Genomic DNA, 24,661 nt, shown 5'->3' on the forward strand with positions numbered 1-24,661 from the left:
GTTTGAGCATGAAAAAGGGGTATTTTTCCCCTTCATTACTCAGGAAATGTGAACAGTGTGAACAAGAAAATCAGTCCACTGCATTAACTTCACATTTGTCCCTAAACCCCTGTCAGGAGTAAAAAGAAGGAATCAGGTAAAACAACAAAACCCCATTAGTGCAGCCAAACTGCCTCCAAAGTCAAGTGAGGACATCAGCATTCAAGCCTCAGCTTGGTGCACTGAGATACTTTCTAGAAATGATTTAGAGGATTGCAACCAATCTTACTTCATAAAACCGTTGCTATTTCCCAGTGTGAGGACCTGTCTGTTCATAAATACTGCAAAACCATGGCCCTCCTTGCAAGATACTGCAAATGGTAAGACAGGAAGAGCACTCAGCATCTCCTGATCTCTAAGAATTTGCTTTTAGACTGTTTAGGTTGATATAAGTCCACACTGCTGCTGGTTGTAAGTCCACCTTCCTTCTACTGCCCTGGGCTAAACGCTCCTGTCTTCTCCTTTCTGCCATACCAATGCTTTTGAGGTTGCACATCCAGCCAGCTCAGGAGACTGATCTACCAGAAAAGCCACCTCATATAAAGGTAATGATTAATTAAAGATTGCTTCCATGATGCAACCCACTGCATGGTTAGACCAGTGCTGGTACCAGCTGAAGGGAGAGGGCTCAATCGCCCTTCATTCCCACACCCTGCATTTAAAAAGAACATTAAATCCTACTGTAAATACCCGCATGTGCACAGTGACCATTAGTAATGATACTGCTATTGATTACTGGTATGATATGAGTGTTACAACCAAGGCTCTGTTCTTCTTTTACTTGTCTCTGTTAGGATATTAGTATTAATATGAGTATGAATCTTTATATGCATATGTAAATGATCTACTGGGAAGTCTTGATACGGTATTCTGCATCTCCAAAGCCAGAGACTGGGACAGAGAAGCAACCTTGTAGGGACTGAAAAGTTTTTCACTGATTCTCCAGATTAGCTGAAAGAATGGTCTATGCCATGATGTATCGATATAATACAATACATATACTTGTGCACATACAGAAATCGATGAAGTTCTTATCCTTGGAATCGAATCCTTAAGATTTCATTGGAAAGGGGAAATTCCACGTGTGTGTGGGGCATGTGCAAGCCCAAAGGAGGTAAAGAGGCTGGTGGCTGCGGCAGCGCATGTGTGTCTGTGCCTGCCCAAGGCTGTGTGCATTGTTTGGACATTGAAATGGAGTGGACAGAAAAAAAATGCAGGCACGCTTTTACGGATAGCCTGCAAAAATAAATACTTGAACTATATGAGCTCAAGGGGCAAGAAAGACACTCTCTGAGATCAACAGTGGCGTTTGGGAATACAAAGATGGGACAAGGACAGGGCAGGCAAGGCAGTTGTTTGTCAACACCACAAACAGCAAGAAGCACCAGCTGACTTACCTGTACTGTATTGTTTCTGAAGTGGTTGAAGCTCTCAGCTTTGTCATTAAAATCCTAACTATGTTAAATAGGAATACAAAATTTATCTGGAAAAGAAGGAAGAGAGAGGGAAAAATAAAACCAGTGAGTCAAGCAGTGGCTTAAGGGATGTGATACACTATAAAAGGCACATTTTGCAGTTCAAATCTGACTGAAAACAGCCTCTTGGGTTTTAACATTGGTTGCAACAGACTCAGGATTTTACTAGAAATATCAGATTATGCAGCAAATATCCAACAGCTATTAATGATTTCGAAACAGCAATGAAAACAGAGTACAAAATCAATGGTTCCAGCAAGGAACTTATTTTTACTCCCTTTTACTCCTTTCCTGGGTGCTACAAGGAGCTATGGGTGGGCTTGGTTTGGCTGTTTGTACCTCATCCAAGACTCCCTGTACAGACCTGGCAGCACTGTGCTGTGTTGAACCATCCTCACACCCCACAGCAATGGTAATGGCCAGGTAGGGCTCCCCAGACCCAAAGCAGGGAGCTGCACTGCAGAGAGCTCAATGTGAGCACTGCACTCTCTTTGTATTTGGTGGAGGCTATAGATTGCACTCCACAAGAGGCATTTAAAGCAGAGCAGATGAATCATACCTGAAAAATGCCCATTTTTTGGTACTGTTTTGAAAGGTGAGATGATGGATTTGCCACTTCCCTTTTTAATCTGCTGAGCTGGGTAATTATTATTTCTGTTACAATCTCACCGCTGAGAATTGAGATTTGCTCTAATTACTGTTGTAGCATCTGCTTAGTGAGTTTCTTACAGAAATTACCTCTCAGTGTAAACAGGAAAGGAAAAAATAAATTAAAATAATATTTTGATTTGTAGACTGTGTTCAGCAGAAGGATTTGGCACCTAGGAGCAAGTTTTGGGTTGATTTCAACACATAAAGTAGGGTAGCTTGCAACACACTGATCTATCTCAAGATTTTGGATGATGTACACTGTCAGAAGTACAGATCTGTTCTCTCAGGACCGTTTAGGTCGCAACCTAAGCTTGAGAGAAGATATTTCTCACACGCATTTCCAGAGTCCCAGGGCTCCTGGCATTTTGCAGCCTATGAACGCAACAGTTCCGTGATTGACTTCCAACTATTTATGAATCCTGTAGCAGAGCTGCCAGTTAAAAGGTGCTCTTAAAATATACTCTATATTTTTCCATGCAATGTGGCATATTTCAGTGATTACAGTACCTTGGCACCCATCGTATCTTTCCCTGCGGTTACTGTAACATGGCTTATAACAAATGGTGCAATAAGCACCTGAATAGATACTGGGAGATTGCCAGCGTTGGGAATCAAGTACATTAAACATTATTATGTGAGATACTGAAATGCTGCTCTAGGAGTCAACATATGACATTTTCTGAAATTATTTCCTTAGCAGAGAAGGGCCTCGGGGAGCATAAGAAACAAACAGTGCAGTTTGTATACTTGTTCTTGCTAGAATCGTATTTGTCATATTTAAGAGCTTGAAGTCAACTGACTCTCACTTTATCAGAGACAAAACCAGCTTCACAGCACTGGTTTGACTGGAATCTTAAACACCTCACGTTGGTGACTGCACCATTCCTCAATAGCAGAAAGAGAAATGTTCAGGCTGAGAGGGAAGTAGATGGGGGTGTCCTTCACCTACAGAAAAAAAACTTCTGCCTCTGAAATTCTGCTACCAAATCCTGGGCTGCTTTGTCAGCTCAGAGCCAGGTTTGAGTTACTTCTATTGAGGAGGCAAAAAAGGTGCCAATCCAAAACTTGCCACTTTTGCAATCATAACAGAAGGTGTCAGATGGAATTATAGATGCTTAGGCATGGGCAAGTTCCAGATATAAATAGGACTAATTACATGGGATTAACATGAGCTAGACTGGAGAAAGCATCTCAAATTTTGTAAGTCCTAGTCTGATGTGACAGCAGGGAACTGGAAATTCAAATTGCCACAGGCTGCATCAGAAAAATCAGTGATATTGATCTTTATCATCCTATGATTCTATGAGGGTGGTGAGATATTGGCCCAGGTTGCCCAGGGAAGCTGTGGATGCCCCATCCCTGGCAGTGTCCAAGGCCAGGTTGGACGGGGCTTTGAGCAGCCTGGGCTGGTGGAGGTGTCCCTGCCCATGGCAGGGGTTGGACTGGGGGATCTTTAAGGTCCCTTCCAACCCAAACCATTCTGAGTTTCTGTGATTCATTCTATGATTTTCTTTGAAATTAAATTGCAGAGGTGTGATTAATCGGTCCAGAAGGAGAACTGTTAGCTGAAAAGTCTGGGAGTTACTTCACTAGAAATACTGTTATTCTACATAAATCAATTTTTCATTCTCACACTATTAACTCACAGTATTAACTGTCATTAACAGAAAATCTGTCGCACTTCTCACTCAAGGCTCCAGAATTGATCCCAAATTCCATGTTACCTGACTGCAGAGACAAACTCAGACATGGGAGTTTTATTTCCTTTTCTGATTCTCATAAATGGCTGCTGTGCAAAGAGCAAACCTGATTCCAAAATCCTCTGGATTATTAAGGATGGTCCCAAGTTTAAACCGGTCCAAACTCCAGACCTTACATTTACTCACACAATTATACTTTGCTAAGATATATTAAATTTATTTAAAATGCACACCAAAGCCCTGCTAGTCACCTAAGGACAAACGTCAGCCCTGACACCGAGTCATCTGCTCACCCTGCATACCTTGAGGTGTAAAAAAAGAGTGTGAGAACAAACATTCAAAGACACTGCTCAAGGGGAGAGTCCTAGTGTGCAGTGACAGGCAACTCTGAGGACTTCTAAAGCCAGGAATCAGAGACTCATCTCTGTCTCAATGAGCTTTTCCTCCCTGAATGGGTCTACCCCAAGTATCCTACCTGAGCTAGAACTGAATGAATGCAGCTGTATTTACTGTGTGTGACACTATATTAAAGCTTAAAAAATGTTTTGAGACACCAACATCGAGGATTCCCTCTTGTTTCTATCAAGATTTCTCTGGGAGATCTTTAAGACATGAATACAACAACCTCTCAAAGGGAGACCTTAGGAAACAAAAAAATCCAAGGCAAAAGATGCGAATGTGGTAACACCAAACTACCTGTTTCTGCTTTTGCCTACTAGAAAACACCTTTCAGTGTGTTCAATTATAATGATTTCTTTTAAAAGAACAATTCTTCCTTCCAGAAAGTGATCTGGCTCAGTAGGACCTTCTAGTAGCACTCGAAGAGGTCTAATCTGAAGATCAATTTTCACCGCATAATTGGATGGATTTTTATTGTCCATTTGTCCACACTGGGTCTGATAACCACAGCTCACAGGGACGACAGCTTGAGCTCATTTGGGACTGAAGACAATCTGAGAATCAAGCAGGGACACAGCTGCACACAGGCTGCAAAAGCTGAAGTCTCTGAAAGGAAAATAGAGCTATTTTCTCAGCTGGACAGAATCCATACAGTTCTGTGACTACCAGAATGATTCTGATTTGCAAGCAAAGAAGATGAAGCCTCTGGTGCTTATTTCTCATATAAATGGAGTAGCATTTCAAAGGAAGAAATATCTTACTACTGCAAAATGAGTTTTTCTAGTAAAGAGCCTCTGTACTGTATCTGGCAAAGTACACAATTATTTGTCAAGGACTTTCTTGCTATTATTGGAGCTCTGAGTCAACAAATTAATTTCTTCCAGAACTGGACAGCTCTAGCAAAACCTGCACATCAGTTCCATAAATGGAGACTGCTGAATGGACATGGAAGGGAAGGAATGATGACAGGCACTGCATCCTTTCTATTTGTCTTTAATCTCACTTGATAGTTTTATTCATTTCTGTTTACACATGTTTTCTGCTTCATAACGGAAAATAGAACTAAGGGTTTTTCCCTTGATACTTATTGATAGACAAAAATTAATCCAAAGGTTGAAGACAGAATAAAACAGCCTATTTTTTATTCTCTTACTTTTATTTATGATGTGCTAGGAATACCCTCATTGCTGGAATAAGATCCTCTCCAACTACAGATGGGAAAGAAGTCTTTGTATCTTGCCAGAGCTTCGGAAGTTTAGTGTTTCCATTTCTAAATTAAGATGAAAATTCAGAGCCCCAAAACGGAGTTATAAGCTAGTGATCCAAAAGGCATTTGGACCACCTGTTTTGGCACTGATCAATTCTAATCTGAACAAAAAAAAATCCCAGAAGCTCTATTGAATGAAATCTCTCAGTGAAAGATCTTGGTTATAAAAAATTTCCTTCACAAAAACCAAACTCCATTTGAAAGAAAATTTATCTCCCTTAGTGAGATGAAATAGCCAAAATATTCCCAGATGCACATAAGAGGGAACTTTGACTGTGAAGGATTCTTTGCAGTTTTCCTTAAGGTCAGGAGTTTAAATGAGAAGTCATTAAGCTCTTCTCTTCTGAGTGTTTAATGGACAACTAGTATTTATTTTGCTTATATCTGCTATTTTATGCTTCACAGAAAGTCTGTACTTCTGCGCTTCCTAGAATGCTTGCTTCTCTTCACTCCCAGGAAATGTAAATATAATGCTATTTACATGTTGCATTTTTATGCAATGTGGTAAAATGTACCCCAGGATTAAGTAACTCAAATTGGCATTAAAGCAGTAATTGTAGATGGAGCATTATATACTGTCATTCTGACCTCAAATGAATACTCTACCAGTTTATTAATGCCTTGTTTTAATTGTTCTGTCATGCTGTCCTGACATGATTCTCAGTTAGGGCCTTTTAGCACAAAAGCTTTCCTTTCGAAGGTCACAGGCACCATGATGACTCCTTTTGGCATGCAGCAAAGTGCTGGAACAAGCAATCCGATCAGGAATAACGAGATGTGATTAAGAAGAGCGAGGCATAATGTGGTGGATGGTGATGGTTGAGGACACTGTGGAAGAGACTCCCTGGAGCAGCAGTGAAAGGCCTACTCTTCAAGCCAGCAGAGCAGGACTCCACACGTCCTGAAGACTCTACGGGATGGAGTTGTGTTTTGGTGGGGAAACGACAGAGTGGTAAATGAACAGACACCTTCCTTAACTAATGTCTGCGTTACACATCAGCACACAGACCCTTGCCTTTGCCCACGCTATCTCCTAAACCCAAGTCCAAACACAACTCCAGTCCTAGCTGGGATCACGCTGTTTCCTCACTAGAGCCCTGCAACATGCATGAGCATGTCCACAGCCACCTTTCCAACCTTATAACCCCTTCTGTGATCCTCTTGCTACTGTGCTGCTCCTTCTGTCTCTCCTGAAATGTCTTGTATTCAAAAAGCTTTGTTAAAGAGACACACTGCAAGTCACTGCCCAGTCAAGTCAACTTCCATGGGGTCTTTAGTCACATTTTTAGATCAAAAGAAGGGAACTTTAGCAATATGGACCGTAACATTGTGAGTGGAGCATTACAGTTGAGCAAAAGGGAGTGAAGATCAAGACTAAGATGCACTATGGATTTTACCTTAGTAAAGGTAATGGATTCCATAAATATTGGTGAAGGTGCTTAATAAACTTACTTTCCCTAAAAAAATACCTTTAAAGTCACGTTGGAAAAAATGTATGTAACAGGATGGCAGAAAGGCAGCTGTGCTCCTCAGAAGTGTAAGTACCTATGTGGCGTTAGGGTAATCATGCAAAAACATAAAGCGGCATATTTCAAGAAAAAATATATGCATGGACAGTATACACTATAATTACACTGATAAACTAGGACACAGCATGGGAAGAATGGTTGAGTCTGTAGCTATAGCTACTGCATACAGTTGTATTGAAACATCCTTTGTATATGTGGGCAATATTAAATAAATTGTTACTATTCCTCTACTTTTATTTGAAGACAATTAATGAAGCCTACTTCTATGAATGCTACAAGTCTTGTTATTTTAGCTTAAATATCTTAATGGTAATTTATGATAACTTCCTTTTTGTCAATAATACTCTTAAACTTAAGTAACTACACTCTCCTCTGTAAAGTACTCATAAAAAACACCACATCCTTCCACAGTCTTGGTTTTGGAAAGCTAAACAAAGTCAGATATTTAATGACACTTTCTCTACGACATGGTCTTTCAGAACATTGGCCAGCAATTACTATATATGAGATAACACTATATCCCATACTGAAGCTGACCTGGAGTGTCTTTGCAAACACTTCTTTTCATAAAGAAAAGCATTTGTAGAAACAAAGTGTGAAGGGGAAGAATGACATGGTTTGGGAAGTCTTCTGAAAGAGTCAGCATGGGGACAAGGGACATTGTTTCTGGAAAGGATCTGAATTTGTTTCTACAAAGGCTCCTGTAGAAATTTTGTTGTTATAGGTTTGAAGGGAAGAGCATCATGTATAGAAATGCAAGAAAGAAAGGGCAGGAATCTATCTATATTATCTGTATCTATATAATCTATATCTCTATCTCTATCATCTATATCTATATCTATATCTATATCTATATCTATATCTATATCTATACCTATACCTATACCTATATACACACACACATATATAGTTTGTTTTCTCAATGGAAAGACGCTACCAGTAGATCTGGGCTGTTTTATGTAGACCTTAGTGATCTATAAAAGGGAATGAAAGGCAAGCTGACAGATATGTAGTGACACTAAGGTAACTCAGGATAGAAAAAATAAAAGCTGCTTGCAAAGAGCTGTATTTTCTCACAATACTAAGTGACCAGGCACTAACATGGCACATGAAAACACATGATACAAAGGTAACACAACGGGGAAGTAAAGCAATCTTAACTCTTCGTGCAGAGTTATGAGCTGTGGGTATTTTAATTCACAAAAGAAATGTTGGAATTACACTAGCTAACTTCCTGATAACTTCATCTTAGTTCCCAGTAGTGCTCAAGGAAAGGAAACAAAAAATGTTTGAAATTACTGATAAAATAAAAGAAAATAAAATAATACAGGATGCTGCTATAAAAATCCATTTGTGTGGTCACACCTTGAGCACTGGGGTAAGCTTTGATCGTGCCATCATGAAAATGCTGCATCGTTACTGCTTAGCACATCGTAAGACCCCTGCGGTACACGTGCCAGCTGTCTGCTGAGCAGAATTCAACACTGCAATAAGGATGAGCCCCATCTTCTTGAGGACACTTAACTCTTCTACAGCACTCATCATCCAGGGATCTCAAAGCATTTTGCAGAGGAAGATAAGTATCATTAAGCTTGCTTTATAGCTGGGGAAAATGAGACCTAGAGCAGCAATCTAACTTGTTCAAAAGTAAATAGCTGATGAAGACGGATACAGAAGTGAACTCCAGCTCTTCCTATCAGCTCACATACCCACTTAACTGCCAGCAGTTAATTGATTGGGGTGAATTATTTTCAACAAGTCCCAAAAAGCAGAGGTTAGAAAAATGTTCAGCTATGAAGCACAAGGGAAAAAATAATCTATTAAAACTGAATATAAGGTTTGAATAAAAACCAAATGTTTGATCTGCCCATTTGAATAACTGAAAATTCAATACAATTTTAGCTCTGAGAAATATTGCAGAGCAGTTCATGTCTGGGCTCAGTTCACAACAGTAGTTACTGCGAAGAAAAGCAGCTCAGTTAACTGCGTCCGGTGCCTGTTTTCTGCAGTTCGTCCTCTGTTCTTGCTGTGTTTTCATGATTCATCAGTTCTTTGACAGGAATTACTTTAAAAATGCACATAAAAACGTGTTTTTCTCAATAAAATCAAGCTGAAATTCAGTTCCCTGGCATGTGTTTCCAACCCTTTGCCCTTTCTTTACCGTCAGAGAGGGATGTGTGATTAAAACTTGGTTATGCCACTCCGAGGAGAGATACAAGGATTAAAAAAATAATCACTAATATGAAGAGAAAATACCTCAGAGTGTATTTTTCTAGTGCTATCAGAAAGTGAATTTCAAAGCATTCGATGTACTGAAGAGTTGTATCTCTCCTGGGATATATTCCAGCCAAAATCCAATCAGGAATGAAACAAAGAAGGATGATTTACCTACATTTTCTCCCTCACACTTTCTGTCAATAAAAATACAGGTTTCTCACCCCATACTCAGCATCACCATTTAGATCCAGCTCCCTTTGCCTCTGAAATTGTTTCTGAAATTGTCTCTGAAATTGTTTCCCTGATTTCAGCCCAAGTCAGTGTTCAAGTTTCTTCTAAAGAGAAGTAGGAAAGCAATCAAACAAATCTCTCCTGCATTGTTCAAAGACTTTGCACTCTGAGATATAACAGTGAATAATATCTTTAAAGATGGACTTGAGGACTGCTATCATGATTCAAAGGGCTTTATTTTTGGCTGTCTGCATTTCCAAGTGAGACTCAGAACTCCTGCATGACCTGTTTCTTGGTGTTACGCTATCTTGTGCCGCAGCAGTTCAATGCATAGAGGCAAGGAAATGAGAAATCAAAGCCAGTGGAAATAATTTTTGACAGACAAAATCCTCTTATCTTTTAGAGAGACTTGGTATCCTGAGAAGCAGGTTTCATCTCTCTGGAACTAAGAATATTTACCAACAAGAGCACTCTAATCACATTGCCTCTGATTGGTGTAACGATGCCTCTAGAGCACACAGGGATGATACCTTTGTCTAACAGGTAACCAAAACTCAGCTGAGCTCTACACTGGGCACCTGGCTTTTCACTAACTGTGGTAGATGAAACCAATTTTAACTGCCACAGGCTGAGTGCTTGCATGTGGTCGGGACCTGTAATTTGATCAAGTTTTTTGACTTCTAGTCTTTTCTTCTGGTGATATTCATGTTTCTTGACCCTTCCAACAGTACACAGCATTGTCCTGTAAGTTCTTTCATAAAACATGAACTTCAGTTGAACAATTTTTCATTAAGTTCAAATCCAACTCATTAAGTGCGACTGAAAGAGGTCACATTTACACTATTTTTGAAATCTTTGTGTCTTCCTTTTCTGGTGACCACAGTTCACCAGACAGAAAAAGAAAGCTGCATGTTGTCCCCATCTATGTTAAGGCATAGCAGATGCCATACTTCAGTGCTCTTAATCTAGCATTTCTCTCATGGCACCCTTGAAAGAGGCAGTAACTCCAGTAATAAGTGATGCCTGAATCATTATATACTTGAGTCATTATATACATTATATATTTTATTTTATTCAGTATTTTACTTTATTCATGTAAGGATCAAAAAAAGAGCCTGTCAAGTTGCTTTAACGCACTGAGGAGTTGTGCATTTTAATTATAAGCACAAGACACAACTGTCATTTAAAAAATAATAATGGAGGTGGCACACTCTAGCAAACAGTACTGCACTGGAACAGGAATTTTCAAATTTGACTCTTAGGCTATATTTCCAGAGAGCTCTTTCCTCACCCAGCAGTGCTTTCTGATGGGAGTAACCATAAGGAGAGGAGAGGAAGGGCTTGCCCTTATGTTACTTCTCTAAACTGTATCAGCTGCTTTCACCCCACAGTGCAATCAGTGCTTTTATTTCATTAGTGTTTTAATTACAGCTCAAGTGCAGGCCAATGTAGAAAGGTTCAGCATACAATGCCAGCTGAGGGCAGTACAGTTATTGGCTCAGTTTAGAGGGGTCTCAAGGCTGCTCTAAATTAGAGGCAGACATAATGACCTGTATATAAAGAGGCAGCCTCCAACTGTACCTCCATTTTCTGTACCTCTTTGGGATCTTTATAAATAAAATGCTCTTCTGAGATGAGCAAAGCTATTTTCATGACTCTAAGCTACCTATGGTATCTGCCAGAAATGCTATCCAAGGATTTTATGGATCTTGTTGACTAAAGGAGTTATGGTAGATTCACAGACTTCTAGGCCATGATGTGAAAACGAAATACTCCAAGTGTTCGAAACTTGCTACCTTGTGGTGTGTAAATAGGATTTGTTTGTGAGTTAGTCTCTGTAGCAGTGAGTCAATTTACTATAAGGTTGTCTGTGTTTTTGGGATGACTCCCTTTGTGACACACAATTATATTGTGTGCATCACATCAATTTTATTTCTTTCCTTAGAACATAAAGAAAATAGGTTTTACATAAAAAATACTCCTCCTACATTTTTTTCTCTTTTCAACTACACACAATATGGTCTTTTAACTGTGTCTTAACAATTAACACAGAAATTAACTCTCCTGATTTCAGGTTAGGAAACATTCAGACTAGCAGCTGCCTTCCTAGGGAACAAAGAAGCTTTTTTCCCTGCTGAATCACAGGCAAGGCACAGCACTGACAAGGTGAGAACATGAGGCTTCTTAGCCTTGAAAAAGCTGGCAGTGGGGGCTGCCTATTTGGGAACATCTGCGCCTCCTCCATGGGTGCTGGAGTGGTTTAAGGGACAGTTGTTCCCAGTCTTGGTTCCCCAGGAGAGGGGACCCCACTGAGTCCTGTGTATTCTCTGTTAGGACATCCGTGCTCTTCCTTGGTGGCTTTTACCACAAAAAGGTGGAAGAGCAGAATTGGGTTTTTCAGCATTATCCTTTCTAATAGCATTGATCTTTTCCATCCGCACCCAGTGTTTTCTGGGAAAGCATCCTTGCATTTTAGTTTAGCTCAAAATCATTTATGAATGAGCTTCTTTCTTCCTCTGCCTGCTATTGCTTGGCACAGGGTAAACAGATAAACAGGCTGTTAACAGCACACAGCACTGAAAGGGAAACCTAACAACAGGAAAGCTAACAAACAATCACACAGCAATGATGGGGATGAGTAAGATGTAGATGACTGTACAAGAAGATGCAAACCCTTACCACGATTACTACATTTCACTAATCAATGTGCATAGTGCAATTGCCCTAGTTCTCAAGAGCCTCAAGTGGATGAGCAGATATCGCAATGTACCTCCTGGCTTTAAACATTTTTCCTTCTCCTATCTCAAAATGTTGCACAAAGGAAGGCAAACAGCATTACAGAGGGAGGAGAAAAGAATGGCCTAAGGTCAAGGAAACAGCCAAAACCAGATCACTGCAATTCTGACTTGCAGTGTTAGCTACAGTGGCAGCTTCAGAGAACAGCTGAAGATGTTTGACCTTGTTTGTGTTTTATTTTCACATAAAAGTAGATGTGGAACATCACAGAAGCTTATCAAATTATCCCTCAGTGGGAGATGGCGGTGTCCTCCCACCCACATACATGCTTACCAGAAGAACAAGAATCACTGGCCCTTGATAGATGTAATCGATATATTTCCCTGGCTCTTTTCCAAACCAGCATCTGTAAGAAACAAAACAAGAAAACACATTATAAAGGGGAATGCACTTCTTTTAGATTTTAATATTAAAGGCACCATAGAGAGATGTCCTTTTATTCCCTGAGTCGTTTAATCATGTACATAATCAGCAAGTGATTGAGTTTTCTGCTACAAAGCCACATCTTATTTGGACACAGATCTGAGTCTCATTTTCCCCTCTCATTAGACCAGTTATGATCCCACTATGTTTTTGGCTATTACCCATGTAAATATTTCCAAGAAATGTGAGAACCTGCTACAAGGATGATAGCAGAAGATGTGTCCCACTGGGTCTGAAAAAAGGATGAAATAAATATTCTTTGTGAGGAAAAATATCTATTCTCTAGTGCAGTGTCCAACAACACTTCAATTCTTATAGCCCTAGTAAGGGCTGTTATTTACAGTAAATATGTCTCAAGCTGTGTGGAAATGCTGTCTAAATAAGATACTGGATGAATAAGGAGTTTATCCCATTGACTTAGAACCAAGCTGGTGACCACCAAATCCAGCACACAGTACAGTACATCATTTGAAAGTAGCAAATATCTGATCCAACATCAGCAAAAGGAAATCAACTTAGGCTAAATGAAAGCAGAGGTAAAGTGAGGGGCCTAAAACTAGCAGACAGCCTGGATATATCAAGAGTGACTGAGTGCTGGCTTGACTTTAACTTCCACTATTACAAGCGTTTTTCTCCCTGCTGTGCCATACAACAGACTAAGCCTGTGATTTCAGTGACACATACTGGTGTTCACTTCATCCACTTAACTAAGCATAAGAAATCAGTTATGTCAGTAAAAGAATAAGAAGCCAGGCTTAGGCCTGAACTCAATCATTTACACCATTTGGCCTAGGCCAAACAATAGCCAACTCCCAAACTATTCCTGGGGAACAAATCTGGAGCTAGCACGAGCCAGAGGACATTCCCAACAGTCTACGAACTGCAGCTACCCTGATTTGGAGACCACAAGGGTTTAATAATAAGGATGTGAACTATTCCATGTGATCTGGACTCCAGTCCCAGCAACAATTCCAGGCCCAGCTAATTTAATATTAAAGACACAGCCACATGGTCTGGGTCCTGGTTTCACCAAGCAGAGGCAACTTTGCTATCATAATGCCTTAATGTTTAGGTCACTGGAGCTCCAGACACCTTAGGAAGTAGATTTTGGAGTTCTGAGAGGTTTTTTCCCCTTTGTGGATACCACATAAAAGTCTACAGAGCAAAAAATATGTCTTTCCAGTGTTTGCCTTGTGACAAAAGATAACCTTAGTGGAGACTTGAAAGCAAGGGTAATTCCTGAGCCAAGGAGCACATGAAGATGAGTGCAGACTGATGCTTTTACAAGCATTCAAGAAATAATACTTGTTGCCTCAAAGAGGTTGCAGTCTGTAAGGCACAGCCGCACAAGTCCAAAGCAAACAGAGATAAGGAAAGCTATGGTTCAGATGGAATTATTTTGAATCACATAATGTCCCCAAAACCTTTTTTCAAAACGTGTTGCTTGCTAAAACAAAAGGATGTGTTTGCCCATTGCAAAATGCTCTTACCGAACTGAATGTACAGAAATATTGAGATATGCAGCAGATATCTAGGAACACAATGCAGTATCACACAATTGTTTGCCTTCTCTTGTTTCAATTTCTACGTCTTTTAAGTTCCAAATAAATTAGAGAGCTTTAAATATTTTATAAATCTAAAACATGTCTGTTATTCCCTGGTGCACTAACTGCAAATGAGTGTAAAATGATATTTTTGCAACTAATCTTCCAAAATTTGGTGATGAGAGCGAGACTTGAAATAAGGAACTTCCTGCAGCCAAGTTATCATGCAAGAAGGATCCCCAGGGCAGCCTTAAATGAAGGAAACTGATCATTTTTTTTTTTTTACAGAAATAGATATGAAGAAAAATGAATGGCAAGATATACCAAGGAAGGAAATGCAACTCTCCAGAACCTGCAAGACCTACGTTTGAGAGAGGTTTTTGAAGAATATTTTTTGAGAAATATTATATATTGCCTGAAACTCAGAGAACCAAGAGCTATTAAAGAGGAGTTTCTGGGAAGCTGGTTGTTCCAGCAGAGGAATCTAGCAGAGGGATTAAGAAATAGGCTGGGGCATGTGGCAGAACTTAGTGGACCAGAAAAAGTAATCACAGAATATGGAACAGAGCTCGTAGAGCACAAGTGAGGTTCCAGGGCAAAAGCTGCTCATTGGTCTTTGGAAATTAAATATTGCTTAATTAAGACCATATGGAAGAGCGAAATGCTGACATTTACGGTCTCAAGTCCAGTACTAGACCTAAGTTGCATTGAGTGAAGCATCACATGTATACACACACTTTCACACAATTTAGGGGAACAAGGTTGTGACCAAAGGTAAACTTCTACAACACAGGCATCTCCATTGGAGCTCGATGCTCCAGGAGTTAGTGGAGACTAAAAAACCCAGCTTTTCTAGGACAATGCTAGGCTATAAATCAGATCAGATACATTGCAATCTAAACATATCCAATATACCCATTAAATCAGGTGAGTAAGGGTGAGGGGACAGCTATAGCAGTGACATTACGTATGTCCGCATTTGGTTAGCTATATTGTGTATTTACAGTTTAACTGCTCAAACTGGGACCTAAGTTGATATATTGAAAAATATTCTGCCTGCCAGCCCTTACATTAAATCCAACATAAGCCAGTATTTCTCCAATGAAATAATCACTGCACATTTCTTTAAAACCAAAAAGAGAAACCTAAACCCCTGAAAATTACTCAATGCATCAGAATTTTAATTCCATCTGAGTGAAATAAAAGCAATTTTCTTTTTTTTTCTTTTTTTTTCTTTTTTTTTTTTTACCACTGAAAGAATAAACAAACACTCCCCGAATATTGGAGAGGATGGTTTAGGAAGACAGTTCTGATTAGACTCAGATATGTAAACACACTTTCAGTGAATAGCACTAATTAATATTCTTCATGCTTCTCTGATAGTTCTTTGTATAACAAAAACCAACACTGGTTTTATCTTTACTGTTAATTAGATATTACCAATGTTCTTCCCCTTACCAACTGTCCATCAATGAAACTATTACAATAACTCTTAATCATTTATGTGGTTCATTTATTGAGATTTAATAGTACTTTTTTCAGAGTTGTCAGATTTTGCTAAAGAACTGCTAAACCCCAGATAGGATATTTGCCACAGAACCAATTATATATGCCTCAATATCAGAACATGGTCTCTGATAACAACAAAAATGAAGAAAATAGGAAGCTGGTTGAAGCATTTTCTCGCCATTATTCCTGTGTGCTATTTTGAGTTTTAAAACCATTATGAGCTACATAACTTGAACTCCAGTTCAACCTCCAAACAACTTAAGTTACAGTTCAAATGCATACTCTGGTGAAGAGGAGTTTCCCATTTTGTTCTGAATTTTGGGCTGTCTGCTGGGATATCCAAGCAGTCTTGGAAGCTGCAGGAGAGTACATGTTTCCTCATGTTCACACAGAATTTCATGTGTTTCAGTGATATCTGCAGTGAGTGATGCTGCCCCTTGTCCTATCACTGGGCACCACTGAGGAGTGTCTTGCTCCAGCTTCTTCATACCCTCCTATCAGATGTTTATAAGCACTGATAAGAACCTTTTGAAATCCCCCTAAACACTCCCTATCCTCTCAGCCTCTCCGTGCATAAGAGATGCTCCAGTATCCTGACAGCAATTATTTCTCAAAGCCAAGGATTACTTTTATCTCAACTGTCTACATTTGCACACACTTACAGAATTCAAATTAAAGGCGTCATTTCTGTGTCATCCCAGCACAGAGAAAGGATTTTGTAAGTGCCACAAAGTTTAGTGTAAACTGTCCCAGTGGCTGATGGACTGGAGAGGAGAATAGCCCATAAGAAAGTTAAATACACACATGGCTATGATGTGCAGTGAAGATGTATGTGAACATTTCCCTGCAAGCCAAACACCAGCATTAAAGGCAGAAAGGTGAAAACATTCAAAGGCATCTATTTAGTTGCCTGGGTCAATGCAGAGTAACCTGGCATGTCTCTTATCAGTAACTGTGTGAGGCAAATGATGTCTATGATTTATATGGGTTTGTTCTTGACATGGATTTAAAAGCACAAGCTCAATTTGATAATCCACCCAAGGCAGAGAGCCTGAGGCTAGAAACTCAACAGGAACAGCCTGGATATTCTGCATACCACATCCAAATGCTAACCCAGCAGATGATGTGGCATGTTTCTGTCAGGGGTCCTACTTTCCATTATTTCTTTTGGGAGTGATGAGCAGTCTTCCAAAATGAGGTGTGCAAAGCTTGGTGTTGAACTCCCTCACAACAGGAATGTTTAATGAACATCACCATTATTAAAGCATGTGGTGCTTTGCCTCTCCAGGTTTCAAGACACAAGTTTTGATTATTTAGTTTTGTGCCGTTTAAGCTGTTATTTCAAGTCTAGTTTTAGAGCTGAAAGTCCCACTTCAGCACAATGAGACAGCTGCCAGGTTGTCCTGACTTGTTCAAGGCACAAACTACAAGCAACCTGACCATGAAGCAGACCCAGAATGTTGTGATCCTTTACCCATCCAGAAACAAGGTCTGTAAGCACAGAAATTAGGGAAATCTGATGATCTGAGGTGATGTCCCAGGCCTGATAGACTTGGACACCCAAGGAACAGGAACCTCTAACTGAAGTTTTTGTGGCCATTTTGAGACTACAGTACGAATTCTCCGGTATGATCACTGCAGGCAGGGATGGGATAACACTTTTCCTTCAGTGAAGGGGTGTCTGTCTCATTGCCGATGTGTGTAACTCCTGGAAATGAGATTATTGCCTTCAAAGTCACCATTAAAGCTACAGAAGAGATTGGGTTCAACAGTTTGTAGAGAGCAGAGAAGAGGAACTTAGTAATGCGTAACAGAAATCTCCCCATGCCTACAGCATGCATGCCCAAAGCTCAGCCAGTCATCCTATCCATCTCACTTATAGAAAGAAGAAATAGTGCATATAAGTCTAATTTATCCAATGTACTTTGTACATCTCATCCTTCCAGATGAGATGAAATGCACCCCAGACTGCGTTTACTATTTTGACTGGTCACAGCTGATCATAAGAGACCACAGAGTAGTGCAGATGGTGACACCTACAAGGTAGAGACTTACACTTAGTCAGATGCACTATAGACAAACTGTGGTCATACAACAAACAGATCCATGGAGAAAAGAATTAGCTTAAGGTTAGGGAAAGGAGCTGTAACAGACAACACTAGTTGAAAAGTACAAGCTGAGCTATATCTGCCCAGTATTGATATCAGGGGGAAAATTCCCAAACTACTCTTTTATCTCCCTTATTTTTCAATTTCATGGACTAACTGCTTCCAGTTGGAAAGGCCAGAAACAGAAATGCCAAATTTCCAGCCATAAGATTATTCTTGGCAGACCATCAACTGAATTCTGCACACCCAGAAGGAGAAATCCTTAACGACTCAACTGTAGTTTCTACCAAGGTCTTACTCAAGCAAAACTCTCATTGAAGGAGATTACCCTGACTGCAAATCATGTATAAAGCTACCAAAGGAGAGCTTTGGGGCTTGGACAAGGATATTTGGGAAAGGTATTTTCAGGAGTTGACTCCAGTAGTGCTCTCAAATTTGAAATGGTCTGGACTTAGATGGAGGTGATCTGACCTTTCTTCTTTCGCATCAGTCAGCCTCATCTCTAAATTACCAGTTTAGCCTATCAGCATTTCTCTATTTGTTTTAGAGAGCCACATAAACACAAATGTTAACATCACTTACTGTTCATTTTCATAATAAAGCTTGCCAATGGCCCAGGCGATGATGATTGGGCAAGGAATACCTGTAGGAGCAAAAAATCAGGAGTTAAACACAACCCATGTGCACATGAATACTACCAACGTAGATTCTGATCTGTGTGAGGAGTGTCTTGGTTAAGGACCTGGAAAACTCTAAATACAAGTGGTTCTATCTTGGTATCCTTGAGACATCACAAATGTTATGACCTCTATATGTAAAAATAAAAACTCCCACTGTTTTCAGTATGAATCCAAAACACATACAAGCTACTATGAAGTAAATTAACTCTACCCCAACCAAAACCAGCACAGCGATCAGAAGAATTTTGGCTGATTTAAAGGCAATTTTGGTCCCTTTTCATTTTCCTGTAGTTGGAAAGCACTGGAAGTGACACGACTTAAGCCCTCAGGTAGGAGTCAGCATGGCCTTGTATCTAACGCACCTTTTAACTTCCCATTTCTTGCCTCTTCTGTGGAAACCGGAGGCTTTAAAGGGATGCAGCAGTGTGGAAAGAGAACCACAACACAGCAGGGGCTCTGGGAGAGCTGTGTGAGCAGCTGATTTTCCAGTTTGGTGAGAAGATTGAGAAATATTGAAAAGAAAAATTGAATCAATTCCCCACATAAACATTTTCTTTCTTCTACAACTCCTCTTTCCTCCCATTCGATTCAGGATTGAATGACATATTTTGTTTTAAAGGCTGTTTCTTCCGTCAGAACTGCAATTCAATTACACCTGCTCAATTCTGAGAGGAAAAGGCATTTCCGATCAAAATGTCATTCTACTTTCAGAAAAGAAAATATTTGTGACTTTTTTTCTACCTGTCTTCCTTCAATAGAAAAGAAATGCCAAATTCACTAGTTCTGCTTGACCTCAGATTTCACATTCAAGCGAACAAGCTGACCACATGAGGCTTGTCTTGCCAAACCTCTCCAGGTCAAGTTCAATACATGGATATGTTGGTTGGAGAGGACCTCTGAGGGTATCCGTTTCAATCTCCTGCTCAAAGCAGAACTATCAACACTATCCCACCTCAGCCAGGGTTTAGCCTTGATGAATTTTCAATATCTCCAGGGTCAGAGATTACACAGCTTCTAAGTCATCTGTTCCAGTGCTGCACTCCCTTTTGGTAAATCATCTGTTTTCTTAATGCTCAACTGGAACCTCACGGTCTGCAATTTGTGGCCATTGCCTCTTCTTATAACATCTGCTATTACCAAGAAGAATTTGGCTCCATCACCTTTGTAATCATCTTTCAAATCATTCTTGGTACCTAATAGATCCCTCCTTAGCTTCCTCTCTGCCAGATCAAACAAGTTCAGGTCCTTCAGCCACACCTCACAGGCCATGTCCTTAGATCCCTGATCATATCGACAGCCTTCTAGTGGATAATACACAGGTTTTCCACATCTCTTTTGACCTGAGAGACTCCAAACTGACCACTGATGGCTTATACTCAGCCTGCATCCACTGCAAGTCCTAAATTCTTTTCAGGAGGACTCTGACAGTCGGTTCCCAACCTGGACTGATGGACCAGCTCATGTTGATGCAGCTGGGGAAAAGGAGCAGCCTGTGGCCCAGGCTGACACAGTAGAAGTGAGGTAACAGGGCATGCAATGAGCTGTTTTTCTGCCTTTGAGTATCCACAAGAATGGTGTAAAGATGCCATGTGACTGATGGTTTCTAGGACAAATCCCTCAGCAGTCCAAAAGACTGCTGTAAGGTTGGACTGGCAGATAATTAGGCCTCTCTTCTAATCAGCTGCTCACTTAGAAGTGTCTCTTGAGCCTGAGTGGTCCACAGGGCATGGACAGTGCCTTTCCTGTTTCACACTGTGTTGAGCAGCGGTGTATAAGGGACTGTGATCACTGCTATGCCAATCAAAGTGAAAGGGATGCAGTATGAACTGCTGCATTCCCAAAATGCTGAGCCTGGGAGTTCTCTTTCTTTCCTTAACACCAGGTGCCTGAGGATTTAAATGAAGAAGATAAATCCAGCAATAACCTATAAGCTTTATGTTATCACCACAGTGAAGAACTAAACCTGAACTCATGATGCTCTGTCAAAACTAGGTCTGAATGTCAGATTTCACCACAGTGGGATTTTTAAAGTTATTCTTGCTGCTCTCGTCTTTATCTCTCTAATGCCAGGTACCACGTAACACCATTTTAAATACATAAGTCACTTACACCATCCTATGAAGAGAAAGACCCATTTCCGCAGCTTATCTGTGGAGTAAGTCATCACTATAGCTGTGTGTAAGTAGCAGCCTTCCACAAACATCCAGAAGAAGTTGGTCACCACAAAATAATTGTAGACAGTGGTAATACATCGACACCAGGGCTGCGAAGGAAACAGAAAAGAACATTTTAAAATCATTATGAGAATGTTTAAAAGATTCTATATGTTGTTCTTCCTTTAAAAAATCAATGGTAGAATACATTCATGGGATAGAGATTTATACCTGTACTTGCAATCCCAAAATTTTAGGTGCTGTTGGGAATTCATAGCTACGTCTGTGACTTTCTGTTGAGGTTTGGCTTTGACCACAATATGGAGGATCTCCCATACCTGAGCATGTCTGGAAAGTCAACGTGTGGCATATCCACACCAGCAGTCTGCAAGCAGTCTGAGAAGCAGCCGTGTGGAAGGAAGACAAGAAGAGGCAGGTCACTGGACTGCAGGTGATCTTCAGAGAGGAGCAGCCACAGCCTGGGGTCATACCCAAGGATGACTTTATAGAAGTCTAAGCATATCTTAGGCAGCATAACCCACCTTCTGAGCCATTCAAAGGAAACAGGAGATAGAAGTTAATGTCAAAGTCTTGCTTCATTTCCACTGAAGGGAATGAGCACCACTGACATTTAGAAAAAAGATATTTGACTTTAAAGATACGCTTTTATCAGTTACTTCATCTTCTCTATTCCTGCCGTTAGTGCTTCAGCATTTAAGCCATTTTGCTGTAACTTCAATGGGAAATTCTGGCCAGGCTCAGTGTATCAGTAAAGGCATCTTCTCCTGGTGGCTGTGTCGTGGGAGCACAGCTGTGGATTGCACAATTAGCTACAGAGCGGCAGATGGTAACATCCCATCACTAAATCACAAGTAACTGCTGATGGTAATTTCCATAGTGCTACACACAGAAGACTGGGAAAACGTCTTTCTGACCAAGCAGGCATTCAGCGTATTCCCTGAAGCATGACATTAATTACTTATGTTAGCTGCTATCACTGATGTCACTTTGGTCTCGCCATTCTCCAGCCTTTTAATTAACTCTACTAAAGTATTTGAAACTTTGGGCCCTCAGTTAATTTTATTTCAGACTTCATCTGCATGAGGTATTGAGGATCTCCAGACAGCCAACAGAGCAGCAGATGCACTATCAAACCCAGCAAAATTCTGTGAATATATTGGACGAGAAACACAGTTACAAAATGATAGCCCGTTCACCAGTTGTGATCACTCCTGTTTATTGAGCTGAAACAAACACAATAAATCTTCTGGATGTGTGAAAGCTTTTATTTCTGTATTATTTCACTAGGATTTGAAATTTGGGTTGGTTTCATCTTTAAAACAGGATTAAAACCCAAAACAACTCAGAAGAAGATGAAACATTTTGTTTTCAAAGCTTTGTTTAAGTAGTTTTTTTTCTCATTCTGTCCTGAGCAAAAGAAACCACAAATAAACCCCAAACCACACCCTATTTTTGGCTAACACCAAACAACTATTTTGGCTCTATTTGTGATGGACCCCCAGAGTAGTAAGGCTAGGTTTCCAAAGACTCTAAGTCTCACAGTGGATTTTTTGAAGGTATGAACATGATCGTTCCCTGTGGCCTCAGCCTCATGTGAATTCTGATATAACGTCCAGGCTCTTGTTCCCCTCTCTCTCAGTTGCAACACTTACACTGGTTTTGTCCCCTCCACAGCTGCCCATTTTCACAAGGCCTATAAAAAATAATTATAGCTGAGCCTGTTTTTCCTGTGTCAGAACCGAGTGGAATTGGCCAGCGGATGGGGAAGATACTGTGACAGGTACAGACAAATACACATGATGGTGGTGAGATCTCCCTCTGCATCGTTTCCATAGGAAACCAGAGTAAAATGAATTCTGAGCAATTCCTTTTGGAACTGTGGGTTTATTATTACTAAATAATAAACCTAATTAGCAGTCCTCATTAATTTATACCATTTAATTTATTTGACTGAGGATTCTTGATCCCCTCATGTATCCACCATTAGGCTCCAGATTTCTTCAGCAATTCCCCTTCTTGATTTATTAACATAAGCACTATAACTTCATGCAAAATGTTTCGACATTCAGTCCTTGATGCTCCTGTAACCGTGTTATTACTGATCAGCAGAAGACATCACATCATTAGCTGGCATAAATGATGTTGCTCCCATTGATTTTAGTGGTGTTATTTTGACTCTGACTTATACCACAATAAGAACATAATGAAGTTATCACTTAGCCTGTATAAAGCATCTTTCCAAAAAGACTGCAGTGTTTTGCAGAGAAATGATGAGTTACTGAAAACTGATACATGTGAGGAGCCGTCCTTAGATTTGCAGTTTTATATTTTCATTGGCACTTTGTTGTCACACTTTAAAAGGCATTTGAGTCCCTGACTCCAGCTGATTTTTTCTAAATAAATGTAAAATTTGTATTAAGATTTGCAGTATTTTAATGAGGGTAAAACACTCAGCAAAGAAATGTCAACAATAAAGCTCTTCTACCACCACCTTCAGCACTCCAAAAATGTCAGGAACACAGACAAAGCAAACAGTGAATTAACAGAAGCTACATCTTCTCAAAGGAGCAGCTGATTGAATAATAATACGGCGTTATGCATAGATGACTTCTTTATCTATGTTCAGATGACTTTTCTATTTGTTTTCCCAAATTATGGGATTAAAGTTCAGATGTAAAATCCTACATCTGAAAAGTTAATGAAGGATGATGAGTGCCCAGCTGGCATTAAAATGAATGGATAACCAGGCTCCTGGGGTGGTTTTCAGTATCTACAGTTCCTACATGAGTGGAGTCACATTGACTGATACCAGCTATAGCTATAATCTATAGGTACTTTAGTCCACCTGCTTTCCAAAGAGAGAAAATATAATGGGGACATGGTGTGTGTGTGTGTATCCATGTGTGCTTGTAACACACTTTTTTCCCTAATTATGGAGGTAAATATCAGGGGACAGCCCTAAAAGGAGAGTACTTCACTATAAGAATATTAAAAGGGAAAGAAAAAAAAAGAGAAAAGTAAAAAAAAACTTGACAAAGGACTACAAAAAAAAGGACTATGTATCAAGGAAATGTAAAATTATTCCTCAAGAAAATAAAGAAGAATGCTTTTTCTTTTGGAGTGGATACTTTCAATCTGAAATTCTTGTATTATTGGGACTGCTGGGTACCTAAATTCTGGGGGCATTACAGTACTTACATAGTGACTGATTCAATGGCTTCACTCAGTCAAGCACTTGCAGCTAGGAGCTACTTAAGTGAACAAGAAATAACAGGAAGAGTAAGAGAAATGGGAGCATGGTGACATGCTGCATTTCTCAAGAGTGCTCAATGCCATGCAGAGAAGATACCCCACTTCTTGCTTCCTTCAGCCTTCCCATTTTCCATCGCGTAGATCTCTCTGCTCTCTTGAACTGTCTCTGACTCAATCACCCATCAGAAAGCTGACTTAGAAAGCTACACCAGCAGGAAACTCCTTGCTTTTTTAGTTGGCTGGGTTAGTTCTCCACAATTTCAGTGGGTTCAGTGTCCAAGGGTTCAGTCCCCACCAAGGGATCAAGAAAAGGAACAGAGCAAAAGAAGCAGCAGGAGCTGGAGTGAAGCGTTTGGGTCCCTGGAGGAATGAGCCACCCCTGCCAGTGACAGGGAGCTGCTGCTGGATGCAGCCCATATCACAGAACTTCATCCTCAAGGCCAGCAGAGTGAAGAAGGGATGAGCAGAAAAACAGAATTTTGTGGAAAATCCCCAGAATATATCAACAAGCAAAACCTGTATTGTTTCAGGCTCTATTTCTTAATTTCTTGAGAGTCTCTAGGCTGTGAGGTATCCACAGAGTAGCAGACTCAGAGCCTCAACAGCCAAATCAAATATTTCTGTACCGTGTTCATGGAGATACTGCCCTCCGGAATCAATGCTTTCC

The 24,661-nt window shown here is 40.1% G+C and overlaps 1 protein-coding gene across 1 annotated transcript in view; it reads right to left on the reverse strand.

Moving 5' to 3' along the window:
- Window positions 1–1,416: 1,416 nt before the first annotated feature.
- LOC104543828 (corticotropin-releasing factor receptor 2-like) overlaps window positions 1,417–24,661 on the reverse strand; it is an 80,979-nt gene continuing 57,734 nt past the window's right edge. Inside the window, exons 6-9 of the mRNA XM_010188523.1 lie at window positions 20,678–20,831; window positions 18,471–18,531; window positions 12,578–12,650; window positions 1,417–1,522 (exon numbers count right to left, since the gene is read on the reverse strand). Of these exons, the coding sequence (XP_010186825.1) occupies window positions 1,433–1,522; window positions 12,578–12,650; window positions 18,471–18,531; window positions 20,678–20,831 (378 nt within the window). The 3' untranslated portion in view covers window positions 1,417–1,432. The remainder of the gene's footprint in view (window positions 1,523–12,577; window positions 12,651–18,470; window positions 18,532–20,677; window positions 20,832–24,661) is intronic.

Source organism: Mesitornis unicolor, unplaced genomic scaffold (genome assembly GCF_000695765.1).
Source record: "Mesitornis unicolor isolate BGI_N332 unplaced genomic scaffold, ASM69576v1 scaffold42287, whole genome shotgun sequence".
NCBI classification, from domain to species: Eukaryota; Metazoa; Chordata; class Aves; order Mesitornithiformes; family Mesitornithidae; genus Mesitornis; species Mesitornis unicolor.